This window comes from Momordica charantia (genome assembly GCF_013281855.1).
Source record: "Momordica charantia cultivar OHB3-1 chromosome 4 unlocalized genomic scaffold, Mcharantia_2.0 BLBB01000004.1, whole genome shotgun sequence".
Taxonomy (NCBI): Eukaryota; Viridiplantae; Streptophyta; class Magnoliopsida; order Cucurbitales; family Cucurbitaceae; genus Momordica; species Momordica charantia.
Genome location: NW_028275162.1, coordinates 23,481,064 through 23,505,004, shown reverse-complemented (window position 1 = coordinate 23,505,004; position 23,941 = coordinate 23,481,064). Strand labels below are relative to the sequence as shown.

Below are 23,941 nucleotides of genomic sequence, written 5' to 3'. Positions count from 1 at the left end.
AATTATGCGTTTCTTTACCATAGAATCTTTTTTTAATAGATATTGACAAATCTTTCTTATAGTTTAGTTTTCTCTAAAATACAAAAGACTATCTCTTTTTCCAAAAGTTAAGAGTTTGTTTATTTTCCTTATTTTTAGGCAGAATTTTGGTTTTTGTTGATAATTAAAAAAAAATCCAAACTGTAATTTAGTATCATACTTGACATGAAATGAATGTATTTAATTATGTGGCTATATTATATAAAATATATATGATGTGCTTGTTTATATTGCAATCCCAAGTTTTTACTTTCAATTGGATTATTTTGGTAATGGATTAGGTTTAACCAAAAATCAAAGTTGTTAAATATGCTACATTTGATTTCATGGGGCTTGGAACAATCAACGTTATAACATGATTAATTATGTGAACAAAAATGACAATTATACATGATCGAGATACATTTTTATTTTCGATATTGCAAAATAATTTTACATTTATCTCTATTTCACTTTCGAAATTGAAGAAAAGGAATAGGTTTAGTGATGAAGTTTGGATTATTTTTCTATTTTAACTATTTTGAGAAATAAAGTAATTAATATACAAAAATGTATATCTTGTTTAGTTTAAGTGAAAGAGAAAGCTATTTTGTACTTTATTATTAGTTTAGAGCCATTGATAAACTTTAATTTGTACATAAATTGTACTAAAAAAAAGAATAATAAATAAACAATATTGGGCCAAAGTTCAATGAAGAGACAATTGGCCCAGTCTTATTGTCTGTGTGGCCCAACGGAACTGATCCATATTGATCCCACAGTCTTTTTTTTTCTCTCTCTCTCTTTTCCTTATAAATAAATATTTTGCAGATAAAATTTATGAAATAAATATAACTTCGATCCTTACAACTTTAGGCTAAGTACTTACAATATTAGTACATTTGGCTAAAGACAGCTCCATTGATTATCGAATTCTTTTCTTTTTCCCTAAAAATTGATAGATCAAATTTTAAATCTTCACACGTTATTTGAATTATAAATTTAGAAAGAAAAAAAAAACTGTAGAGCCATTTTATGGTTGATATTTTTCAATACTGTTTTCAAATAAAAACAATTAGGAAGTATTGACTCATACTTCTAATAGCTTGAGTTTATAACAAGCATGGCTATGAAGTTGGGAGTTGTTTTGTGTGAAATATTTGTAATTTTTTTAAATGAAAATATTCATGGAAGTTTTGCTGGCAGTGTAAATAAATGTGATATTCCTTTGAAAAAAAATGCGATCTTTGTAATTATTTTTTAAAATAAATATATTTATACTTTTTTAAGATAAATTTCACAAGTTACAAGGGTAAAATATTAGATAATATTATTTGAATTATAATTAGATTTGAATTAGATTATATTATTTGAATTGAATTTTCTAATATGATCATAAATTACAGTATAAATAAGTTATTAGGTTTGTATTAAAGTATTAATCATATTTGTTATTTTATCTATTTTTTCTTTATCTCCTAAAATTAACATATAGTTAATGGTTAGAATTGAACCTATAAATTTATAGTTCTAAAAATTAGACACTGAAGTATAACTAAATGAGTAAATTAGATTATGTCATTAACCTGATAAGAAATTCATTGTTTAATAGATTATAATTGATAGATTTTTTTAATTGAAGAGAACGAGATGGTATAATATTTTCAATTAAGTAAACTTGATGGTTCAATTTTTATAAACAAAACTTTGCAAGTCTATTGCAACCACTTCAATAGTTTAGAAATAAATAAATAAATATTGACAATTCCAATACTTAAACTTTTTAAATTCTCTCTTTAATCCCTTCATTTTTTTTATCTCATTTTTTCAATCATAATTTTAATCGGCAAATTTATTGAAATGTAGCCATAATTCAATATTAAAGATTAAGATTTCGTTGCTGACTAGAGAATTTATGTTAAAATTTTTGTGCAAAATTAACTAAAATAGTCCCTTTAAAATTTCATAGACTATAATAAATATAAATATTTTAGAAAGAATTTAATTATTTTTTTTTTTTTGGAGGACAACAGATAATTTAATTTTATGTGGCCTTTTGTATGGAATTTCACGGTCAATTTGTCAAAGTCTTAGCAAACAAGTTCTATCTCTCTCTATGTTGGCTGAGTCTCCGTCAAAAATCGCCATCTCGTCCATAACAGCGTCTCCCGAATCCTGATTGGCTGCTCAGTACACCTAACCAAATACTCATCCGATAAGGTCTCCGGGAACACCGCCTCCGTCTCTCTCTCTCTCTGAACTCTTCCGCCGGTGAGTTTTCCTATCCTCTCCTTTCCGATTCTCTCTACTTTTTTCTTGATTACGATCCAATATCAGGTTCGTCTTCTTTTCGTATTTATGATCTCTACTTCGAACTCATTTCGAGCTCTCTTCCGTATCTGCCGTTTCGGTCCTCATCGTCCTAATTCTGCTCTGTGCTCGCATTGCTTCTGTTTGCCGGTTGTTGTTGATATTCTGTTTTCAGTTTTTAATTCTGAGAATTTTCGTTTTAGTTGATTTTATTTCTGAATTCTAGCTTACGTTTCGTGGTTGCTGTGATCTATTCTGTAATTTGGAAACTTACGCTGTATTCTTCATCTTCTTTAATTCGTTGCGCGATCTCATCGTGTTATTATTCTAGCTTATTTCGTTGTAGTGATTGTTCTGCGTGGATGTGCAGGTGTTGCAGTTCTCGTGTTTGGAATTAATTTATGGCTTCAACAGTTCTTAATGCGCCTAATTGTGTTCGAACAATTAACGGTCTGGATTGCGGCTCCTATGTTGGGCTAAAACCTTCGCCAAATTCAAATTTCCTCTGCGTCCGGACCCCGGCCAATGTGCGTTCTCCGCGTCTTTTCGTTGTGAGAGCTAGCGACGAGCGCGATGCACATATGAAGAAGCTCGGACGGAGTGATGCAGAGTGTGAAGCTGCTGTTGTGGCAGGCAACGTTCCAGAAGCACCTCCTGTGCCGCCGAAACCAGCAGCGCCTGCTGGAACTCCTGTAGCTCCTTTGCTGGTTAGTGTTGATGATATAACTGGATTTTCACATAAACTTTTTCATACTATGAATCGACATATGAAATTATAAGTAGACGTCCTTAGTTTTAGAGATAATGTTATCTGTGCACCTGAATCGTGATTATGCATTCGAGAGTTCAAATAACAAATTCCACTGAAAGAACTATTAAGCATTATGCTGTATTACTAATTTTCTACATTCACGAACTGTTTAACATTAAAAATGAGTGCTCCCTTCTCCTCACTTACAACAAATTTTCTATCAGCCTCTCAGCCGTCGTCCTCGACGTAACCGGAGGTCACCCGCACTCAGAGCATCATTTCAGGAAACCAGCCTATCACCTTCAAATTTTGTATATCCTTTGTTCATTCATGAAGGTACGCACTATGCAATCATAATCCGTTTTTTCTTTTATTATTTGTATTACTCTGTTTTGGTGTGGCGCTGTGTGCATGGCCTTGTGTAGTTTGTAGGCAAGGTAGGCCTAAACATTAGGAAATTTGCAGGTGAGGAGGATACACCGATTGGAGCTATGCCTGGATGCTATAGGCTTGGGTGGAGACATGGGCTTTTGGAAGAGGTAACTTAGCTACATGGGCTCTACTTTTCAGCAATCACTAATCACAAATGAGGTTGTTGCCTTGCTCAAAATTTCACCTTTGTATGTTCCTTGGTGGTCTGCTGCGTTTTTTTAGTCCCCGGTTGTTTGGATAGTTTTGGTGATTAAATCCAGCAACAGAATATGCTTTTAATATGGCACTTGCGTTTTGTTGCATGCAAAGGCAGTCAAAGTATGTTCCTCGAGCCTTTGAATTTTTGAATTTAAAAAATGCTCTTGTGGAATTGTAGTTTTTGGTTCCATGGAAAATTCCTTGCAGTATTCGATTCAAATATGGAATAAAGGAAAGGACGGCATTTTTTCATGTTGCTTTGTCAGCCCTTGGACCACAGAAAGCTTTTCTTTCTTGAATTTTGAGATGTACATGTTTAATAAATTGACCTTGATTTTATATTGCAGCATCGATTTAAAAGGAATTTACTTAGTCCGAGGCTCTGAGCAATACTTGAAAGAAAATTGAAAAACTGTCTTTTGGTGCTCAAGGGCAAAAATATTTGGACGAATCTTTCTTGTAGAAAGTTGTTTATGCAAAGTCATTCCTTTAAACGACAGAAAGAGATAGTTCAAGTTAAAGATGAACATGCATGTGTATCAGTTAAGAAGATAATCTTGTTTGAGGCAGGTTTCAAAGGCTCGGGATGTCGGTGTCAATTCTGTTGTGCTATTCCCTAAAGTTCCAGATGCATTGAAGGTTTTTACTCCTCATTCTTATACCATTCCTTTTTTTTTTTTTTGGTTTCTTAGTTGCATAATATAATCAGTTTTGCTTCAGTCTCCAACAGGGGACGAGGCATACAATGATAATGGTTTAGTGCCTCGAACAATTCGGTTGCTCAAGGACAAATACCCTGATCTTGTAAGTGAACTGTATTCTATTTGGATATTGATTTAAGTTATGGGAGTATTGTGGTCTCATGTGCAGAAACATTGCAATTATATATTGTACAACCCATATTTGTTCAGGTCATCTACACTGATGTTGCTTTGGATCCATACTCTTCTGATGGCCACGATGGTATAGTTAGAGAGGATGGTAAGAGTGATATACCTTTATTTAAATGATGCTAGAATAATCGTTGAAGCATTGTGTAGAAATTTTACGGGAATATTTCATTAATAATTGAGAAATTTTAGTTGAAACCAAAAACTTTTATAATATTAGAACGTTTGCCTTCGCATACACAATCTGAATATCTATCAAATGCATGGGTCTTTAATGGGTTAAGTCTAGATTCTGTTTGCTGATTAAATATTTGCAAGTAGAAACTATGTACCAGTACTGCATCCATCCCTATGCAAAGGTTTGCTCCAAATCTCATCTTGACGCAGAAGAAATTTTGAATGTAAAAAGAATCACATGTGCGAGCAAACGTGCCCATTTGCTTGACAAAGAGTAGTTTATGACTGTGAACTGCTTCGTAACGGTATCTATATGGACTGTTTTTGACTGAAATTCCCTCAAAATAAGCTCTATTTTCTAATGTGTAACGTAAGAACAACTATTGTAATTTTCAAGGGCAAAATATCTGCTTGGCAGCAGAGGCCGTTACTGAGACTCATCCTTTCAAAGTCAATTTGTTAAAATTTTATGGGCATTGACCTTACAATCGAATGTCTTCCTAGAATAATTTATTTTAGTTCAATATAGGTATATATGGTCACAAAGTTGGTTTCATATTTTGTAGGAGTTATAATGAATGATGAGACTGTTCATCAATTATGCAAACAAGCTGTTTCCCAGGTAATTTTATGAGATCGTTCTCTTTGTAAACTCAACCCTCGAACATGACAAATTCATGGCCCATTTATGAATTACAAAGTACTAAGGTTACGCAAATTTTCACAGCTATCTTTCAACATTTATTGCCTTTGTTTAATGGGATATTATATATGAGCACTTGTTCACTATTTTACCTTATATCTCCCCGTTTTGTATATGTCTCCTGGTGTCTTTTGAACAGATATTTATAGTTTGCTTTCTGTCTTAATTTCTTTGATCACTAGGCCCGTGCTGGAGCAGATGTTGTCAGTCCAAGTGACATGATGGATGGTAGGGTCGGAGCAATTAGAAGGGCTCTTGATGCTGAGGGCTTTCATCACGTCTCCATCATGTCTTACACGGCAAAGTAATTTCCTATTTTCCATTTCACCATTTTCTCCCGTTTTTGTTAGCCACATGAATAAGTACATTTAAAGCTTTGCTCTACTTCTAAAATTTGATTAGAATATGAATGCTGCCAGCTGCCGCCTGTCAAAATAAAAGCAAAATGATGTTTAATCCTGATGCTTTACAAAGTTATTAGTTCATTAGATCTTGTAGCTAGCCTAGATAGAAGAATTATTAGATGTCTCAATCAACTTTTGCCTCTAATATGTTTAAGGAATTTGGAAATCTTTTGTTAATTTGTAATGAGCTATATATTCCCCATTCGAGTCGGTTACTTAAAGAATCCTGCAGCTAAGCTAATGTCTCAATAAGATACCTGATGATGTATTTCCTTTCCATGTGGATCAAATCTTTCTTGAATATTGCTGAATTTATTTTCCACTCCTTTATCACTTAGAAGGTGTGTAGCATGGGGCACCTCTTTCACTCTTTCTACTCTACATCAACCTGGTTTATGTATGTCTAGCCAATTGGAATGAATAAAACTTTTAATTCCCTCCTTTTTTTTTTACATGAATGGTCCAGTTACTTTAATTTTTTACACAAACGATGTTTTACTTTTTTGTGCTTACCTTCATTTGGGGATTTTAAACAGGTATGCAAGTTCGTTTTATGGTCCATTTCGTGAAGCACTGGATTCAAATCCTCGTTTTGGCGACAAAAAGACGTATGTAGTATATTATATTATTATGAACTGAGATTTTACTTGCTCTAGGTTCTCACATACCAAACTAATCTGGCTTGCTTAACAAAAGTTACCAGATGAATCCAGCAAATTATAGAGAGGCTTTGATCGAAACCCGTGAAGATGAAGATGAAGGAGCTGATATTCTTCTGGTCAGTTGTCTTTTTTGGATCCTTTGAAATAATATACTTGGTGGTGAACTCCAATGTCGCTAACGTAAAGCTATTACTAATCGCTTAACAGGTGAAACCTGGTCTCCCTTATCTGGATATCATAAGGCTTCTCAGGAATAATTCTCCTTTACCTATTGCAGCATATCAGGTATTATTGACTATTTTGTTTTATGTTAATTATTATCTTTGCTTTACCTATTTTCATGTCCTATACACACCCCCATGTTCTACAATATGAGGCATTAATATCACATAAGATTGCATGACTCGAGTCTTATTTTGGAGAATGATAATTTTAATCGGGTTTGGACACTTGAAATATCACATAATTCTCCTTGGCCACGCATGATGATTAGCTTAGAATGCTGCTAGGAAATATAAAAGGATATATTTAGCACACATCAATAAGCGTCTTCCGCCTGATGTGGTTGACTAAATGCCGCTATGATCTAAATGAAGTAATAATTTATATTTTATAACCACTCTGTTTTGGTTTTCTATTTTTGAAAATGAAGTTTAAAATTACAGCTTTCACTTCTTCGTTTTATTATCTACTTTTTAAAAACGTTTTCAAGACTTAAGCCAAAATAAGAAAAGTAGTTTAAAAAATTTGTTTTTGTTTTTGAAATTTGATTAAGAATTTAAATTTGTTTTTAAGAGGTGAAAACATCCTAAAGAAATTGGGACGCAGCAGCGTAATTTTTAAAATCAGAGAAGTAAAAACAAAATTGTTATTTAAAGAGGTGGAAAGCAGCGGTCATGTAAATGATCCCACTTCTACGATTTCTAGACACTTGTATCATAATTGCATGCTTGATATCTGATAACTAACAAGGATGGTATTAAAGAAAATGGACGCAAATAAAACTTGAATGAATGCAATATGCGCATCTATGTATTTATAGGCCTTGAGGGATTGTTTGAAAATGAGGTTTAAAAAACAAACTTTTGTCTGTGTTTAGTAGAATTATTAGACACAAATTTTGTTATATTCAAATGCACTGCTCTTGAGTTAGTTCATATGACAAGTGATTAGAATATGCAATCATGTCGAATGATTTTACTATTTCGGTCAGGTTTCGGGCGAGTACTCGATGATCAAGGCTGGAGGGGTTCTCAAAATGATCGATGAAGAGAAGGTGATGATGGAGTCTCTGATGTGTCTCCGACGGGCAGGAGCAGACATAATCCTCACATATTTTGCTCTACAGGCAGCTAGATGTTTGTGTGGTGAGAAGAGGTGAGACTTTGTTTTAACTGTGCTGTGCTAGATAATTTTAGGTCGGTCGTCAAACTTCCAATGAGAGTTCTCTTTTATGAGGTATAAAATTTGTAGTAATCTTAGATTCTGTCTCATTATTTAATCCAATGCTCGATTTGCACCATATATTTAGGATAGGGTGTGTTTGGGATTGATTTTGGACTTTTGTCCCTCTCCATTGTCATGTTTAGCAAATTAAAAAATTGATTTTAGTAAAGTTTAAAATCACTTTAAATTAAAATTCCCTTCCCATTGTCATGTTTAGCAAATTAAAAAATTGATTTTAGTAAAGTTTAAAATCACTTTAAATTAATTTTAAGATATTACTTGGAGAGTGATTTTGAAAAACCAATTATACTTAAATCTCTCTTTTTAAAATTACTAATTCTTCCATTACTTTCAAACACACCCTTAGTTTTAGAGGCCGCAGTCACAGTTGATACCACCTGAGTAAACTGAATGTGTGCTTCAGGATTATTTTAGAGGTAAACTCAGATCAAAAGTTAGATTGAGATTACTGTTTTGAAAGGGTAAAAAGTGGTAATAATATTTTTCAACCTAGTGTTTTGTTAAATAATTTGAAATCGAAAGTTCTATGAATATTATAGAACACCTAGGTACTTTCATTCGTGCTTCTCCAGTGGTTTCACTTAGAAATTCACTTTAATCACGATCATCACTATCACTACCATTGGTTTTGGACAATTTAAGTTGATGGTTACAATGGTTACACCATCAACCGAAACAAAATACACTTAAAAATAATTGGAAAATATACCGTGTAGTTGTAGCAACGACGCTCCAAATCGTCTAATCATATACAATAGGATGAGGGCATGATCAGCTTTCCCTTCACAACACAATCGGCCCTTGGTACACCCAAAACTTGCCATGGGAATCCATGTCTTTCTTCGGAAACACAACATATCAACACGCAAAGCATAGCCATTGCTTGAATTTTCAAGCTTCTCATTCGCCATGCTCGTATAGGTACCTCTCAGCAATGGTTGCGTGAGTAGCAGCACCGATCGGTAGAACATCTTCGTCGATCATGAAGTAGGGGGAGTGGCCGGTGTGGATGGATCCTAGAGTCTCGTTTCTGACTCCTATGTAGAAAAAGGCTGCGGGAACAAACTCTGTGTAGAAGGAGAAGTCCTCGGCCCCCATCATTGGCGGCACCACCTTGAAATTGTGCGAACCCAACAAATCAATGGCCACCTTTTTCACATGCTCGTACATCTTTTCGTCGTTTACAGTTGGAGGGTATATGGTGTATTCCTTTTCAAAGAAGTCCACTGTGCCCGAGCATCTGTAAACGCTCGCCTGCTCCACGATAACCTATACGGTACAATCAAAATTTACTTTAGAATTAAAGTCGAGTTTTTTTTTATGACTTCTTAAAATAAATCCTAATTAATTGCTTAATTACCTCCTGTATTCTGCGAAGAACTTGGTAGAAGCTTGAATTGGAGAAAGCCCTGAAGGTACCGCCAATAACCACGGTATCCGGTATCGTATCCAGATTATTGCCTCCATTGAACGAAGTTACAGAGACAACCTAATTAAGACGCAATTAATTAATCAATTATTCCCTAAAGAAAACTCATTGGCAGCAAAATAATTACCAACAATATTATATTTCCGAAGAAACTGATGAGAGGAGGTGGTTTCAAAACCTGCGAATCCAAAGGGTTTGCCTCTCGAGAGACGATCCCCTGCAGGCTGATAACGGCGGCGGCGGCGGCCAGGACCGGGTCGACGGAGTGGTGGGGCGATCCGGCGCGGCCCTTCTTGCCGGTAATCACCGCCCGAAAGAAGCCGCAGCCGGCGAGAAGAGGGCCGGGGCGCGACCCAATGATGCCGGTGGGATGCTCGTGAGAAACATGAACTGCAAAAATGGCCTGCACGTCTTTCAGCGCCCCATCGCCGATCATCCGCTTTGCGCCATTGCCGGCTTCCTCGGCTGGCTGAAACAGCAGAATCACCGTCCCCTGTAAAACAGTACAATGGTAAGTGAACTGTGATCACAGATTCCAGATTTTTGAGTACCCCACAGCCAAAAGAATAAAGATAAGATACAACTCGAGACAACATTATGCCGACAGAGAATCTGAGAAATCATGTTACTTGCTGGTCTACTTATTGGAAAAAAAAATCGACTGTGTTCATGGAATGGGATAACCTTTTGGGAAAAAAAAATGTGCAGATGCTAAATTCCGAGTAAAAAAGAACAAAACTTCCCTGTTGATTGTTTTGTTGAGAAGCATGATATATATATATATATATATTTTCAACTGTTTGCAAAGTGGTTTAGATTAATGATCGGAATTAAGAGGGAAAAGATAGCAGAAAAGAAGAACACGTGAGAAAAGACAACAGAAGAGTAATAAGCTACTCAGTAGTAGTTGTTTGGGAGCCGTTTTCAGAAAGCAATGTTCTGTTTTTTCTTTTGGACTTTTTGTTTGTTTCTACCTATGACTTCTTCCATTTAAATTATGGTCCTGTAAATAGTGATTTAAAGATAAAATAATTATAACTTTTACAGCCACTTAATTGGGGAAGTTGAGAACTGTTTTGGTAATGAAAAAAAAAAGCCAATTGTCCATATAGAACTAAAGCTAGAATAAAGTAGTTTATGCATTGTACCTGCAACGAGAAGACTTCAAGAGCCATTAATTTCTTCTCATTTACAGTTAAAAGGACTTCCTATGTATTTATTATGGTTAGTGACTATTCGTAGTCTATATTTTCAATTTCTGCAACTGAAAAAGTCAACTTTCCCATCCCCCCTTCCTTTTTGCAAAAGAATTTGCCCACAATTTTGGCAGAATAATGTTTCCTTAAATTCGATAATTTTGATGCCTCATTTCCCTGAAAAAATTGAATCAACTTCGAGGCTTTGAAATCAAAGAACAGAAAGTACCCACTAAACATCAGTGAATTTTTAACTACTGCAAATTCTTAAAGATGAAATAATATTATCATATTAATTTTCTAAAAACTAAATTTTCGTTGTTTCTTTTCTCAAGCAAATCGAAAAATGAGAGGCGTTTGACAAACCTTCAATAGATGTTCACGATCCTTTAAGATCTTGGCAGCACCAAGAAGCATTGTAACATGAGCATCGTGCCCACAAGCATGCATCTTGCCTTGGACTCTGCTTTTGTGTTCCCATTCCACAGCCTCCTGCACCATTAATTTTAAAGCTCATTCTTCAATGCCTTTCCACATTTTCTAATCTCATTAAAAATAGTGTCAAGAAATTAACCATTGTAACAACTCAAGTCCTAAAACAGATAGAATTCCCATTCCATAGCATTTGTCTTAAAATTACAGGCATTTTATTTTAGTATTTTTTAAGTTGTGAAGTCAAATCATTTTACTTCTTTGTCATTTCTCATATATCATTATGTAACATGTATTTCGTTCGTCTTACCTAATTAATAATGCACATGTTTAGATGTGAAGATCTTAAGGGAAGTTTTGTTAAGGACTGAAATAATTAGTTAGGTAAGATTTAAAGGCTAAAACAAAACAAAGTTTAAAGAATAATTTTCCTTAAAAAAAGTTCAAAAATTAAAAATAAATATTAAAATTTATGGACAAAAAAGGAGATTGATCAGATTCAGTTCAACCATCCGTAATTTATGGTGTAGAACTTAAATACAAACTAAAATATCAAATATACCTAGAAAATTTCGTAAATGTTATGACCCACCTCAACCTCAACCTCAACCTGTTCGAAGGTACAACAGAAACCATGTCTACCATTTCCACTTATCCTTTTATCTGGAAAATTTATGGGGCTATGGATTGTACTGACTTTCAAAAAAAAAATAATAATAATAAAATACCATATTTCTAAATCATGTCATTTAATCCAACTATTCTTTCTCAATAAGTTATATTATTTTATTTATCTTAAAGAAGAGATTTAAACACGTGCAAAAAAATTAAGAGAGAGAGAGAGATCCAAAAGATACAGTACCACTATTATGCCCTGAGTCACTCACGCTATTATAATAATAACAAAGAAAAACTCTACGACTTCTTCAAGAATGAAGAATAGTTTTTACAATCTATATCTCCATTGTAAATGAAAATTGACTAAAAAAATATTCGATGAGATATTTTTTTTATAAAAATCTAAAAATTAGCTTAAAAGTAAGAACAAAGAAGAAATTTCAACTCGTAAGGAAAGGAGTAAGAAAAACTAACTGAGCTCGTAGAAATTCAGCTATGAAATTTTTAGGGGCAAATTACAACTGGATTTTAACAGATAAGAATCATTTCGCTAACTTATTTACAAAAATAATTTTAAGGATGCGGTTTTTTAAAATTCTAATCCGCGTTTTCTTCCTTTTCTAATTCGCTCGCTCACGTTGTTTCCAATTTCAAGGCTAAACAGAGACATCAAGGCAATCAATCGATCGGAATTAAGAGGAAAGAAAAAAAAGCGATCGCAGATTCAGAAGCATATGATCATGAAGGAGATATCAGATTTCCAAGGAGAACCTGGATTGGAAGAGCATCCATATCGGCTCTGAGAGCGACAAAAGGCGGTCCGCCAGTCCCGATCCAAGCACGAACGCCGGTCTTAGCCAAAGGATGGTGATAGCTAATTTCCATCCGGTCCAACTCATCGCGAACCAACTGACTCGTCTCGAATTCTTCAAACGCAAGCTCCGGATTCTCGTGGATCCTCCTCCTCACCTTCTTCAACCAATCAACCACCTCCGTCCGCTTCGCCAAACTGAGGATCGCCTCAGAGCAGGCGTCCGTCCACACCTCGCAGCTCTGAGATTCCAATCCAGACATAAACGTTCCAATACTCCGATTCTTCAGAGAGGCAGAATTCAGAATCGGTTTGGCGCCGCATCCGGCGCCAATTAGAGCAGAGCCGCCGTGATCACCGCCGCCGGAAGAAGAGATCGGCTCGATAAAAGAGAGTAAAAAGCTCGGAATCGATAGAAAGAAAATAATCCAAAATTTGCTAGACGAGATCATCCTGAAGAACGCAGAGCCAAATCAAGCGATCGATCGAGAGAGAGGAAAAAGAGAGATTCCGGCGGAAGGGGAAGAAGCGGAGGCCGGTGGGGGAGAAGAGAGGGAAATTGAGATGAGGGATCTTTAAGCACGTGGGGAGAGGAAAAAAGAGATTAGAGAAAAAGTGGAGGCGAATTTGGAGCACGTGGTACTACAAATACGATTTGTTCCACAGAGGGCGTCGAATCGAAGCTGATAGGACCACCGCTTTCCTCGACGCCACGCCTATCCCTATTTTCCTTTTTCTTTTATCTTTCATTTTAAATATTATTTCCGTCCAAACCACCGACTCCTCGTCGTCTTAAGCTTGAGAATATTAATAAAGAGCATGTTATCTTCGCATCAAACTTTACGACTTCAATCTTCTCAATTGCAAGCATCTTCTTTGTGTAAAAATACACCAACAGCGTACTGGTTAAAAAGAAAAATGAATACCACGTGGGATATTTACATTAGCGGAAGGGAGGAGAGCGAAGAGATGAGCACGTACTTTTCAAGCAGGGTACGATTTATAACAAAACCTGAGAGAGGAGGTCGGAGAGTTTAAGGAAAGGGTTTTGGAACTAGGTTTAGGAAATGTCCTAAAGTAGATTCGAGAATTCGCTAAGTAATACTGTTAAAATATTTATAAATGATTAACTCACCAACATAAGTTTTTAGATTAATTAAGGATTTAATACGGTATTAATAATTACTTTAATATCATTTCTTCTCCATTTAATTTCTACTTGCGGGATCTTGTGTGATCAAATTTTTAAGCTCACAAGTGAAAAGAATGTATATATATAAATGATGGAAAAATTTGGCTCCTCAAGAGTAGCAATTTTGTCATCCTCCGCATTAAATGTTTAACAAGTAGGAGAGAAAAATATAAAGATAGATTTTTTTTAATAATAATAAGTTGTCAAATATTTAATAGTGAGGAGGATAAAGTTCATGGTCGAGGAGTCTAAGTATTTTTCATAAATGATTAAATTTTTTTACATTTAAAGTCAAACTCACGAAACGATCACTCTTACTCCAAATACCTATAAAATATTTTGTTTTGATCTTTTAAATATTTATTTTAGCCATAGTATTTGGTCTTTTAAATTATTTATTTAATGAGTAGACTTATGAGATTTGTGTTTAAACTAACATGAGGTTGATGGGACGACTTTTAAAATGGTGAAAAATATTTTTATTGTTTTTAGTGAAAAATAAAGTACTTTTTTAAATTTCTGTAATAGATCATTAGATTATTGAAAATGATTTTGAAAATTGTATAAATTATTAAGGACAAAAAAAATTCAAAATTCTTTTAAGGTTTAATCGGAGTTTCTCCCAAAGACGAGTTAGAAATTTTTTCTCTTAAAAAATAATCATACATTTACCATTCTTGATACCATTTCAAAGTTTTTGTTAATTAATTAATGGGCAACTAGCTAGTGATGGGGACTTAAGTAATAAATAAAATTCATTAAAATACAAGATAATAGTTAAAATAACTTTTTATGCAAATATTAGAATTTTATTAAACAAAATATTTACGAGTTAAAATTACTAAATTTTACACGTATAAAAATTTATGAACTAAATAAAATATATAAGTACAAGGATTAAAATAAAATATAGAAGTATAGATATTTAGAAACTTAAATTTCTTTAGCATGTTCAAGATATTGATATTATCAACGTAAATTATATATCTCTTTTATGTTTTGTTTTTTAAAAGTCCTCTTTTATGATTTTACATATATAAATTTTCTTTTTATATTTTAAAAATTCAAGTTTATTCATACACTTTTTGACTTATTCAATTCAATAATTTATGTATGGCTCTTCTTCTTTTTCTTGGATAACGATTTTTGTTGACCATCACGCAAACAGTAAATTGTCTATTCGAATACTAAATATATAGATAAAGCATATGTTCTGATCTAAAAAACCGTTGATTCAATCCTCACATCTATAACTGTTGAACTAAAAACGTATATATTTATTTAAAATTTAGTTATGAACTTTATACTTATTAACCAGCCATATATATTTATATATTTAAGAAATTCAATTTTAAATTTATTATTATTTCTTTTATGAAAAATACCTTTTGGTCAGAAAAGAATTGTCAAGCTATGTTATTATTTTCAAATAATTGATGTAAGTGTTTAGTAAAACGTGATAAGTGGCCTAATTAAACTCAAACGAATAATGGAAAGAAAAAGGGAAGGAAGAAGGCTTGCTTGACTGCTTCCTTATTATATTAGTCACATCAAAAGGGGAAAATGGATCAATTAATTAATTTGCGCAAAATTTAAATTTTATAACTTGTTAAGCTATTAATTCAATATGGTTTGAGTTTACTTTGAATTTAATTTCAAAATTTTCAATTTAATTATATAATTTAATCAAACTTTACAAATCTTTAACATTGTCATATTGACAATTTTTTACGTAACAATTTTATATTTGGGTAACGGCCTTACTTAAATGCATAAGGATTTAAGATTGAGTAAAAAAAAGTGGATGTTTTTAATGGATCTTAAAGGGTTAAAACGAGCATAGTTTAGTTGTAATTTTTCAATTTTAGAGTTGTGAGTTTAATCTCTCACCCCACATTATGTAAATTAAAAAAAAAACACAATTTATGGACAACTTATAAGATTTAATCAAACCATAATGATCAAATTGAAACTAAACTTAAATTATAGGACTAATTATAAACTTTTGAAATTATAGGGATCAAATTGATGGAAATATTGAAGACTAAATTGAAACTTTTAAAATCATGGTACTCCGCCCGAGACCAAAATGAAAAATCCTCATTTTGTGAAATGCATCAACCAAACGGTTGCTTTATGTTTATTCCACTGCATGGGAAGTTTTAACAAATCTGTCTTTCTTAATTAGACTTCATTTTTCACGTTTAAATTTACAAATAAGTGCATATAACAAATTTTATTCCAAAAAAAAGAATTGTTTCATTTTTTCATTTTAATCTGACTTGAGCTTATAATCTGATTAAATCATTTTCAATATTGATACTTTATGAGACATTATCAAATTACGTGATACGTTTCATATGAATATGGTAAAAAAAGATAAAATAAGTATATATATATATATATATATATATTTAGTTCAGAAATATGAGGGATAGAGAAATATTTGATTTAAGATATATATCTTAAACAATTAGCTATGCTCAAATTTGCAGTTAATATTTAGTTTGAGTGGTGGGCACTTTAATTGTGTGAAAGATTAGCGAGAGGTAATGAGATAATGAAGTTATTGAATAAAGGAAAATATAAGTTTAGGGAGTTGGGTTTTAGGAATTAGGATTTTTGAGAAACAACGTCAAGTTAATTAGAGCTCATTTGATAATATTCTTGTTTATTGTCTCTTCTTTTTCAATTATGAAAAACATAACTATTTTTTGTTACTGTTTCTTGTTTATTATTTCATGTCATTTCTTTAGTATTAAAACAAAGAAATAGAAGTCAATCTAAGCATAGTTTAGCGAGTTAAGACATGTTTGACTAGAAGGTTCAAATCTCTCCACTCCATGTGTTGTACGAATAAAAGATAAAGAAACAAAAACATATTTAATAACCATTAACTCTTTCTAGAAATGATAAAAGTTGTAAACTAATTATTATAAAGGTGCAAAGGCCCACGGACCCCAAATTTGATATGAATTCCACCATTACCTTTCTACAATTTAGTAAACATCATCGAAGGGAATGGATTTTGATTTTCATTTTTTGATTCTCATTCCCAAAGGAAACAAGAACTCAATGAAAATTGACCATATAAGTTGATTAAACTTTTTTATAGTAGTGTCATTATTTGTTTTTGTTCTTTTTTTTCTATTTCTTGAAAAATATACGGTTATTTATTTTAACTCTCTTGAGAATGAATAAATCACTGCTCAACCCAAAAGCTTAAGCTGATGGGTTGGGTAAATTTAATTCATTTATATGGATTCTAACAAACTCGTCGTAGTTTCTTTCTCGTATAATATTTGCAAAACGTAAAAAAGCAAAATTCAAGTGGTAGGAAAGGAAAATACCGGCGAACATCTATCTTGTGCTGACTACCATTAAATTTTTGACAAATAAGAAACAATTTGAAAAATATAAAAAAAAATTTGAAAAAGAACAATGAGCTATATAAAATTCTACGATAGATGCTCACCGTTCAGCACCCAAGTATTTTCATGCAACAAAAGAAGTACCTTGAATGTTACTGCAACCATGGTATTAAATATTTGTCGACACGTTGACATGTCAACATCGACATTTCCATGTATCTATAGGTTTGACATCGATATGAGAGATAAATCGACATTTTCATCATATTACCAAAAAATCAACAAAATATGAAAAATGTCACCAAAAAGTCACTAATATATACCTAATATTAATATTAATCATTTTAAACTTATTCAGAAATAGAAAAATATTTAAATATTTTTTTATGATTTTACAGAAATATCGATCAACATCGACATTTAATCGATATTTCCATTAATATTTTCATAAAATTTAGATTTCGATATTTCCATCGACAACACATTTAAAACTTTCATCGATTACTTTCACTGCAATAAGTAACCATTTTAACTATTTTTTCTTGTCGAGAAAAAAGAAAATAATAAGAACTAGAAAAAGAAAGAGGTTTTAACAAAAAAAATAAAATAACATATATATATATATATATATATATATATATATATATATATATCAAAAATGGTCTCTTGCTTTTGTACAAAGCCATTGTGGCCATTTACCATGAGAGTGTGCCCACCTTTTTTATTTTTTATTTTTTAATGTTTTGGGACATATATGAAAAGACAGCACCCACTCAGTGTTTTGTGGACCAATTTGAGAAATCAACCAATTATTTGGTTAAAGAAATCCAACTGCTCCTTGATTAATCACAGCTCAAGAATTACTCAGCCAAACAACTTGTAAAACAAAATTTTTTATTAAGATTTTAAAATTATTTTTAACATGGAAATAATAAAATTATTAAATATTTTCTAAGTATCTAATTTGTATCCAACAGGAATTTTACTATTATGTTTTTCTTCTAAACTTATATATCAAAATGATATTAAAAAACTCGAAAAAAAAAAGTTCGACACTTCATTAATAACACAAATTGTATCCAACAAAGTTTTAAATATTAAATTCTAACTTATGGTGTTAACAATTATGAGAAGATTCTCTTCACACATGAACAAATTTAATTATTATTTTAGTCAAAACATAAAAATTTGAAAAAATGATCCTAAGAAGTTTATTTTGGAATTGAATTGAAAAGAAGCGAGTAGGTCACTTGTTATAATCATATTATTCAGTAAAAGTTGACCTACAAAAAACTATGTTAGCATATTTATGATATTGTTTTTAATTACTTTTTTTTCCCTTTGAGAAAGGTCTTTAATTACTTTTAATTTATTAAATTATTTTCAAGAAAGTTAATTTTTAATAGAGAAGTTAGTTTGAGTGGTCATACATTAATATTTTTCATTATTGTACATTGGTGTTATTTTATTATAATTCGTCGAATTCCTTTCTCAATTTGTAATTTAGTATTTTTTAGAAAAAATGGCAATGGCTTTTTTAAAGAAAACAAGTAAGTAAATAATAATAAAAAAAAAAAAGAAAAAAAGTTAGTCATGTTGATTGTCGGTTGGACCAATGGAAAAGGGGGAAGAGTGCATGGACATTTTCGTTTGTTGGATTTGACAGTTACTTTTTGGCAAATTTTGGCAGGCGAATCTGCCGCAAATTCCATTTTTACCCCCAATTTGGAAGGATAAATAAACCAGTAAAACTAAAATTTTAAATGTCAGCATCAATAAAAATATATAATTTTAAAACATTGACAATAATATCAATAAAATATAAATGTCAAATGACTATACATGAAAAGTTAGATAAATTGAAAAATTTTAAAAATATTAAGATTAATAAATAAATATTTTCTATTTATAAATAAATTAAAAATAATTAATATTAATATTATGTATATATTAATGATATTTTTTATATTTTGTCAATTTTTTAGTAATGGATGAAAATATCGATTTATCCCTCGAAACCTATAGATACGTGGAAATATTGATGGACATGTCAACGAATATTTAATACCATGTTTAAGACCTTGCTTATTGCTTTTGCTGTACATCCTGCAAAGTTTCCAAAAAGAAAAATAATAATAATAATAAGTTTTAGCAGACTTTTAGTAGGGTCTTTTTCCATAATATATATTCTAAAAGAATCTAATTATTTCAAAACTATTTTTAAAGTAGTTAAGAATTAATTCCATGAAGTAAAATTGTCTCTCCTAGGAGAGGACACTGTATTTTATTGAAGGACAAATTATCTTTTAAATTGAAGAAAAAGGTTGCAATATAGTATTTTATTGGCTAAGAACGAAAAATAATTGTAATATGAGAGTGCTAGACAGGAGTTGACAATATGAAAATATAGTCATTATACTAAACCAAAGATATGTTTAAAATTTGTAGGTCGTCTCTTCCTTAGATGATTTTACTTTGTCCAAATTAAAATTCCAATATTTTATAATTACTTTTGAAATAATTGTATTTAAATAATTAGTTTTTTTTAATACTATATATATATATATATATATATATATATAAAGTTCGACTTTTGGTATCATGTTCTTCATCGAATCATTTCTTTGTTTATTTTTTTAAAAAAACATTGATAAAAAAGATTATTTCTTATTCTACACTTTGACATCATTTAAAATATACATATATATAGAAAGTATTATTCTTCTAGGATTTAAATATTTCGTACATTAACTAAAATTGATATGTGGTTTGAAGGTCTTTTTCTTTTACGGACACATGTTTGGATGCTTTTCTATTTTTTTTTTTTTTTATACTTTTGGAATTTTCAAAAGGGCAGCGCCGCGAGGAGATGGGAGTGAAACTTATAAAGGGACGAAGGGAGGAAAGAGAAAGTACAATCACCCATAAATATATTATTTAATTAATATATTTTGTCAAATCAATAATATAATCAACGACTTAATTGTTATGTTATTTAAATTTTAGTCAATTAACTACAAAAGAAGCTCAAAAACCCTTTAAAACTATTTTTCAAACTTTAGATACAAAAAATGTTATTAGAACGTAGGAGTAAATAAACTTGCTATTTTCATTAATCAATAAGTATATAAATAGCTAGTCATAAGTTCTATGCAGTTAAAAAACCAATTTCTAAATTTACAAACTAATCCAAATTCTAATAAATGTCCATTTTAAAGACAAGAAAATGTATTTTACTCTTTTAAGTTATTATAATTCAAGATTTTGACAGGAAGATGAAATATCATTGATATATATCTGTAAAATTACCTAAGAAATTTTAATGTTATCTTTTATAATTATTATTTATTTTGAGTTTTACAATTGTAACGTGGAGGATCCACTTTTGAAATAGTAATAGAACTATATCTTGCAATTTTGTATCTTCCGTGCTATTTATCTCATTTTGAACAATATAGACAAGACACCTATTATCAATGTTGCAATTTTGTATTTCAAAATTTTCAATTGAGTCTTTTCTATTACGTCCTTTTATTAAAATAAACATAAAAATAAGAGTATATATAAATTTCATTAAAAGTATAATTAAGGAGATAGGGTAACATTGAAATTTAATATAAAATATTCAATATATAACGTTTGTAAATATCATTTGTCAATTCAAAAGGATTACTTTGAATTTGATTACAAAGTATAGATTAAAGTCGATGGCAAGGGTTTTATTATACTAAGATTATTTTTTCTTTATTATTATAATTTTTTTTAGGAAGCACTAAGATTAAAATGGACCATAGAATTTTTTAATTAATTAGTTAAAAAAGATGAGGAGATCATGACATCTGGCTCTCATCAGTATGAGATCAATGACACGGTTTTTAAACTGAAAGTGTTTGTTTATTAATTGGAAACAAACTTAGTCAACAAAAGCATATCCATACTCGAAGGCTGCGCGCATGCTTATAAATGCCACAGCTCAGATACATAATATCGGGATTTTTTCCCACTTCAATTAAATAAAAAGTTTATTCTTCAACTTATATTCATACATAATTTACATTAGATTACAATTTCTTCAACTATTAACGTGGACCCGACTGAACATAATTCTGTTCGGATTAATGGAAGAAAAGTAGAAAGAGACGGAAAACAGGTTCCAAAGCATAGCGCCTTGACGCTGTCACGAAATTTCAGGAAAAAAAAAGCATGAGCTTGTTTCTGTTGACACTGTGGTGCGTAACGTTGAATAGTGGAACATTTCAAAATTTTCGTGGATTTATATTTTTTGAAATTACTAAATGGGTCTTTTAAACTTTTAATTTTATATTTTCTAATTATCTTTTCAATTTTATATATGATAGGTCAATGAACATTTAGTTTTGGGATATTTCAAAGGTGGAGTCTAACAAGTTTCTATACTTTAAAAGTCACAGATTGACGCTACTAACATAGGCTTAACTCAACCGTAATTAGCATCTATCTCTAATCAAGAGGTTCGAATCTTCTACCCGACCTATTTGTATATTAAAAGAAAGGTGACCAATTGGTATCTAAACTTTCAATATTGTATTTATAGGTGTAAAATTTGACTAAGAATAAAAAAAAAAAGAAAAGACCAAATTAAAATTTTTCAAAACTTTTATTAAATATAATTTGGGAACATAAGGAAACATGCTAATCGCCTCCTCATAATTAGTTATTAATTATTATCTTTTCCAACTCAAAGTTTATATTGAATTATTCCAACTTCATATTGGTGTATACAGGATAGAATTTGAGCATATAATTTCCTTTTTATTTTTCGGTTCAACAATTACGAAGTTGTGAGGTTAAAACCATAACTTTTAATATAGTAATATTTATCTTATCTATCCGAGTTTATATATTCGAATTCACTAAGACTATAATTTTAATTTTTGAATTAATGTAAATATATTTTATTTTTTTCAAAAAATAAATGAATCTCCCATCAAAAGTGGGCGAACAATGAATATTATTAGCGTCCAAAATCTCTCATCAATGCCACAAAGAATTCTTTTCAGAAAATAAAAAATAAAATTGCCACAAACCATTGAGAGATCTTGTCATTGCTTTTGGACCCATTTTGCAATTTTGTGTTAACATGAATTAATCCTCCAATCAATTCATTAACTTTAATTAAACCCAATCAATCCATGAACAATTTTTCTGGTTTAGTGTTTGTTCTCCCCTCAATATCAAAGTGAGCTTAGTTCAGTGGTAATTGACATATATTTTCAACCAAAAGGTTGTGAGTTCGATCCCTACCCCATGTTTGTACCAAAAAAAAAACTATTCATTAAATATATTATTATTATTATTATTTAAATTATTTATATCGTGAAAGTAAATTTAAAATGGTCTCTTCCAACATTTTATTTTATAACGATATAACTTTTCTGTCGACCTCATATATCTTCTCTTAGACTTATTTATGTAGTAATCTATTTGAAATATTATTATATCGATGGAACCTTAAAACTTAATAACTAATATTTGTTCAAATATATATTAATTTGAGGCAAATAATATTGATCCAATAAAATTATGATTGGCTTGGTTAGTTATATATATAGTTACAAGCACTTTTTAAGTAATAGTAATCAATTAAATAAATTAGTTAAATTTTTCACTACAATTCAAATGGGTGGTATCAATAATAATATATTAGAATTATCAAGAATAATCTGAGTGATAACAGTTCCCTACCGAGACAAGAGAAAGTCTCAACGGATCCTCCGCGCGCTGGGCATACCTCTGCTCAGGTTTCACTAACTTCGCGTCGGGTTCACTTCCGTGAAATCTTGTTAAATTGCTTGCATTCTAGAAGCGGTAGCTTCCCGCCTCCTTCATTCCTACTGCCAGCCTCCTTCGGTGAGTTGTTCCCTTCCCTTTTCAAAAATGCCCTATACAAAGGGTCTGCTTCAGCAAATGTACAAAGTGGACCGCAGTTTGGCTGACCCTCTTCTTCCTATTCGGGTTGGGTTGACCCAGAAGTCAAGTAAGAAGGAATGGAACCACAGGAGAGTCGTCTGCAGTGTAAGTGAAGCGGGTGCTAGGTGGGTGTCCGGATATCCCGACATGTTGAGGTTGGTAGTGGGCGGGCCTAAAGGCAAGAGCATTCAGTGGATAGAATATCTATTACCATTTTAAAGGTCAGCAGTTCAATTTCCACTTTTGTTGAACTAAAAAAAATAACAATCGTACCAGGTGGGAAAAACTTGTAATTGTTCTTTTTTTTCTTCTTTTTAATTATTGTTTGGGGAAGGGTATACTCGGGACACGTGGAAGACCCCTATTGGTGCCCCAAGATGACTCATGAATCACGCCCAGCTCGGAAGACCGAGATGGCCGCCACCAACGCCGACAAATGCCAAGTGTGAGGGCCAAGGTGAGCCCGGCTCAGGTCCGACCCACCGGGGAGCTCGGTATGGGCCGAGATGCGCAACTGTCTGCGGCGTGATTATCGGGCGTAACCGTCGGTCCCGAGATTACCGGATGTAACCGACGGTCCCGAGATTACCGAATGTAACAGTCGCTAGATTAGCGGGACCACCACCCATAAGTAGGGGACCTCACTCCCCGATCAGGTACGATGATTTCTGGCTTCGAACTAGACTTGGAATCCGACCTATACTGACTTGATCGTCGGAGTGCTCACCTTTCTGTGCAGGTCCGCCCGAGTGGTCAGATCGGTCCGAAGGCCGGGTTCGAGCTACAACCAGAAACACACTGTTGTGCAAATCTTTGCATAAACAATTATATTATTTCGGAATTTTGAAGGGACGCATTTTGTAGGCTAACAATATGTCAGGAAAATGAGATAATTGATTGATATTTATTAACTTTATTTAAGTTATAGGTT

At 31.9% G+C, this 23,941-nt stretch overlaps 2 protein-coding genes across 3 annotated transcripts; one reads left to right on the top strand and one right to left on the bottom strand.

The window, feature by feature from the left end:
• The first annotated feature begins 2,097 nt into the window (after positions 1–2,097).
• On the top strand, positions 2,098–8,067 carry HEMB2 (Aldolase superfamily protein). 2 transcript variants are annotated; one of them, XM_022285895.2, is made up of 13 exons: positions 2,098–2,289; positions 2,699–3,035; positions 3,304–3,415; positions 3,545–3,618; positions 4,280–4,348; positions 4,430–4,513; positions 4,621–4,690; positions 5,343–5,398; positions 5,662–5,783; positions 6,420–6,491; positions 6,580–6,661; positions 6,753–6,830; positions 7,759–8,067. In XM_022285895.2, exons 2-13 carry the CDS (start codon positions 2,730–2,732, stop codon positions 7,924–7,926), a joined length of 1,293 nt encoding a protein of 430 aa, XP_022141587.1. In that variant the 5' UTR covers positions 2,098–2,289; positions 2,699–2,729; the 3' UTR covers positions 7,927–8,067. The 2 variants fall into 2 exon arrangements, with proteins under 2 accessions (XP_022141587.1, XP_022141588.1); XM_022285896.2 differs by having other exon boundaries at positions 2,098–2,355.
• A 478-nt stretch (positions 8,068–8,545) lies between these two features.
• ILL6 (IAA-amino acid hydrolase ILR1-like 6) lies at positions 8,546–13,175 on the bottom strand. The gene is made up of 5 exons (XM_088122639.1): positions 12,459–13,175; positions 11,004–11,129; positions 9,620–9,934; positions 9,373–9,501; positions 8,546–9,281 (listed from the first exon to the last, which is right to left on the bottom strand). Exons 1-5 carry the CDS (start codon positions 12,948–12,950, stop codon positions 8,913–8,915), a joined length of 1,431 nt encoding a protein of 476 aa, XP_087978765.1. The 5' UTR covers positions 12,951–13,175; the 3' UTR covers positions 8,546–8,912.
• Between the last annotated feature and the right edge of the window lie 10,766 nt (positions 13,176–23,941).

Coding starts and splice junctions, on each gene's coding strand:
- HEMB2 (XM_022285895.2), top strand. CDS start 2,730: ATGGCTTCAACAGTTCTTAATGCGCCTAATTGTGTTCGAACAATTAAC. Junction 3,036..3,303: donor CTCCTGTAGCTCCTTTGCTG/GTTAGTGTTGAT, acceptor ATTTTCTATCAG/CCTCTCAGCCGTCGTCCTCG. Junction 4,691..5,342: donor TGGTATAGTTAGAGAGGATG/GTAAGAGTGATA, acceptor CATATTTTGTAG/GAGTTATAATGAATGATGAG.
- ILL6 (XM_088122639.1), bottom strand. CDS start 12,950: ATGATCTCGTCTAGCAAATTTTGGATTATTTTCTTTCTATCGATTCCG. Junction 11,130..12,458: donor TGGATGCTCTTCCAATCCAG/GTTCTCCTTGGA, acceptor TTAATGGTGCAG/GAGGCTGTGGAATGGGAACA. Junction 9,282..9,372: donor TTCTTCGCAGAATACAGGAG/GTAATTAAGCAA, acceptor TGTACCGTATAG/GTTATCGTGGAGCAGGCGAG.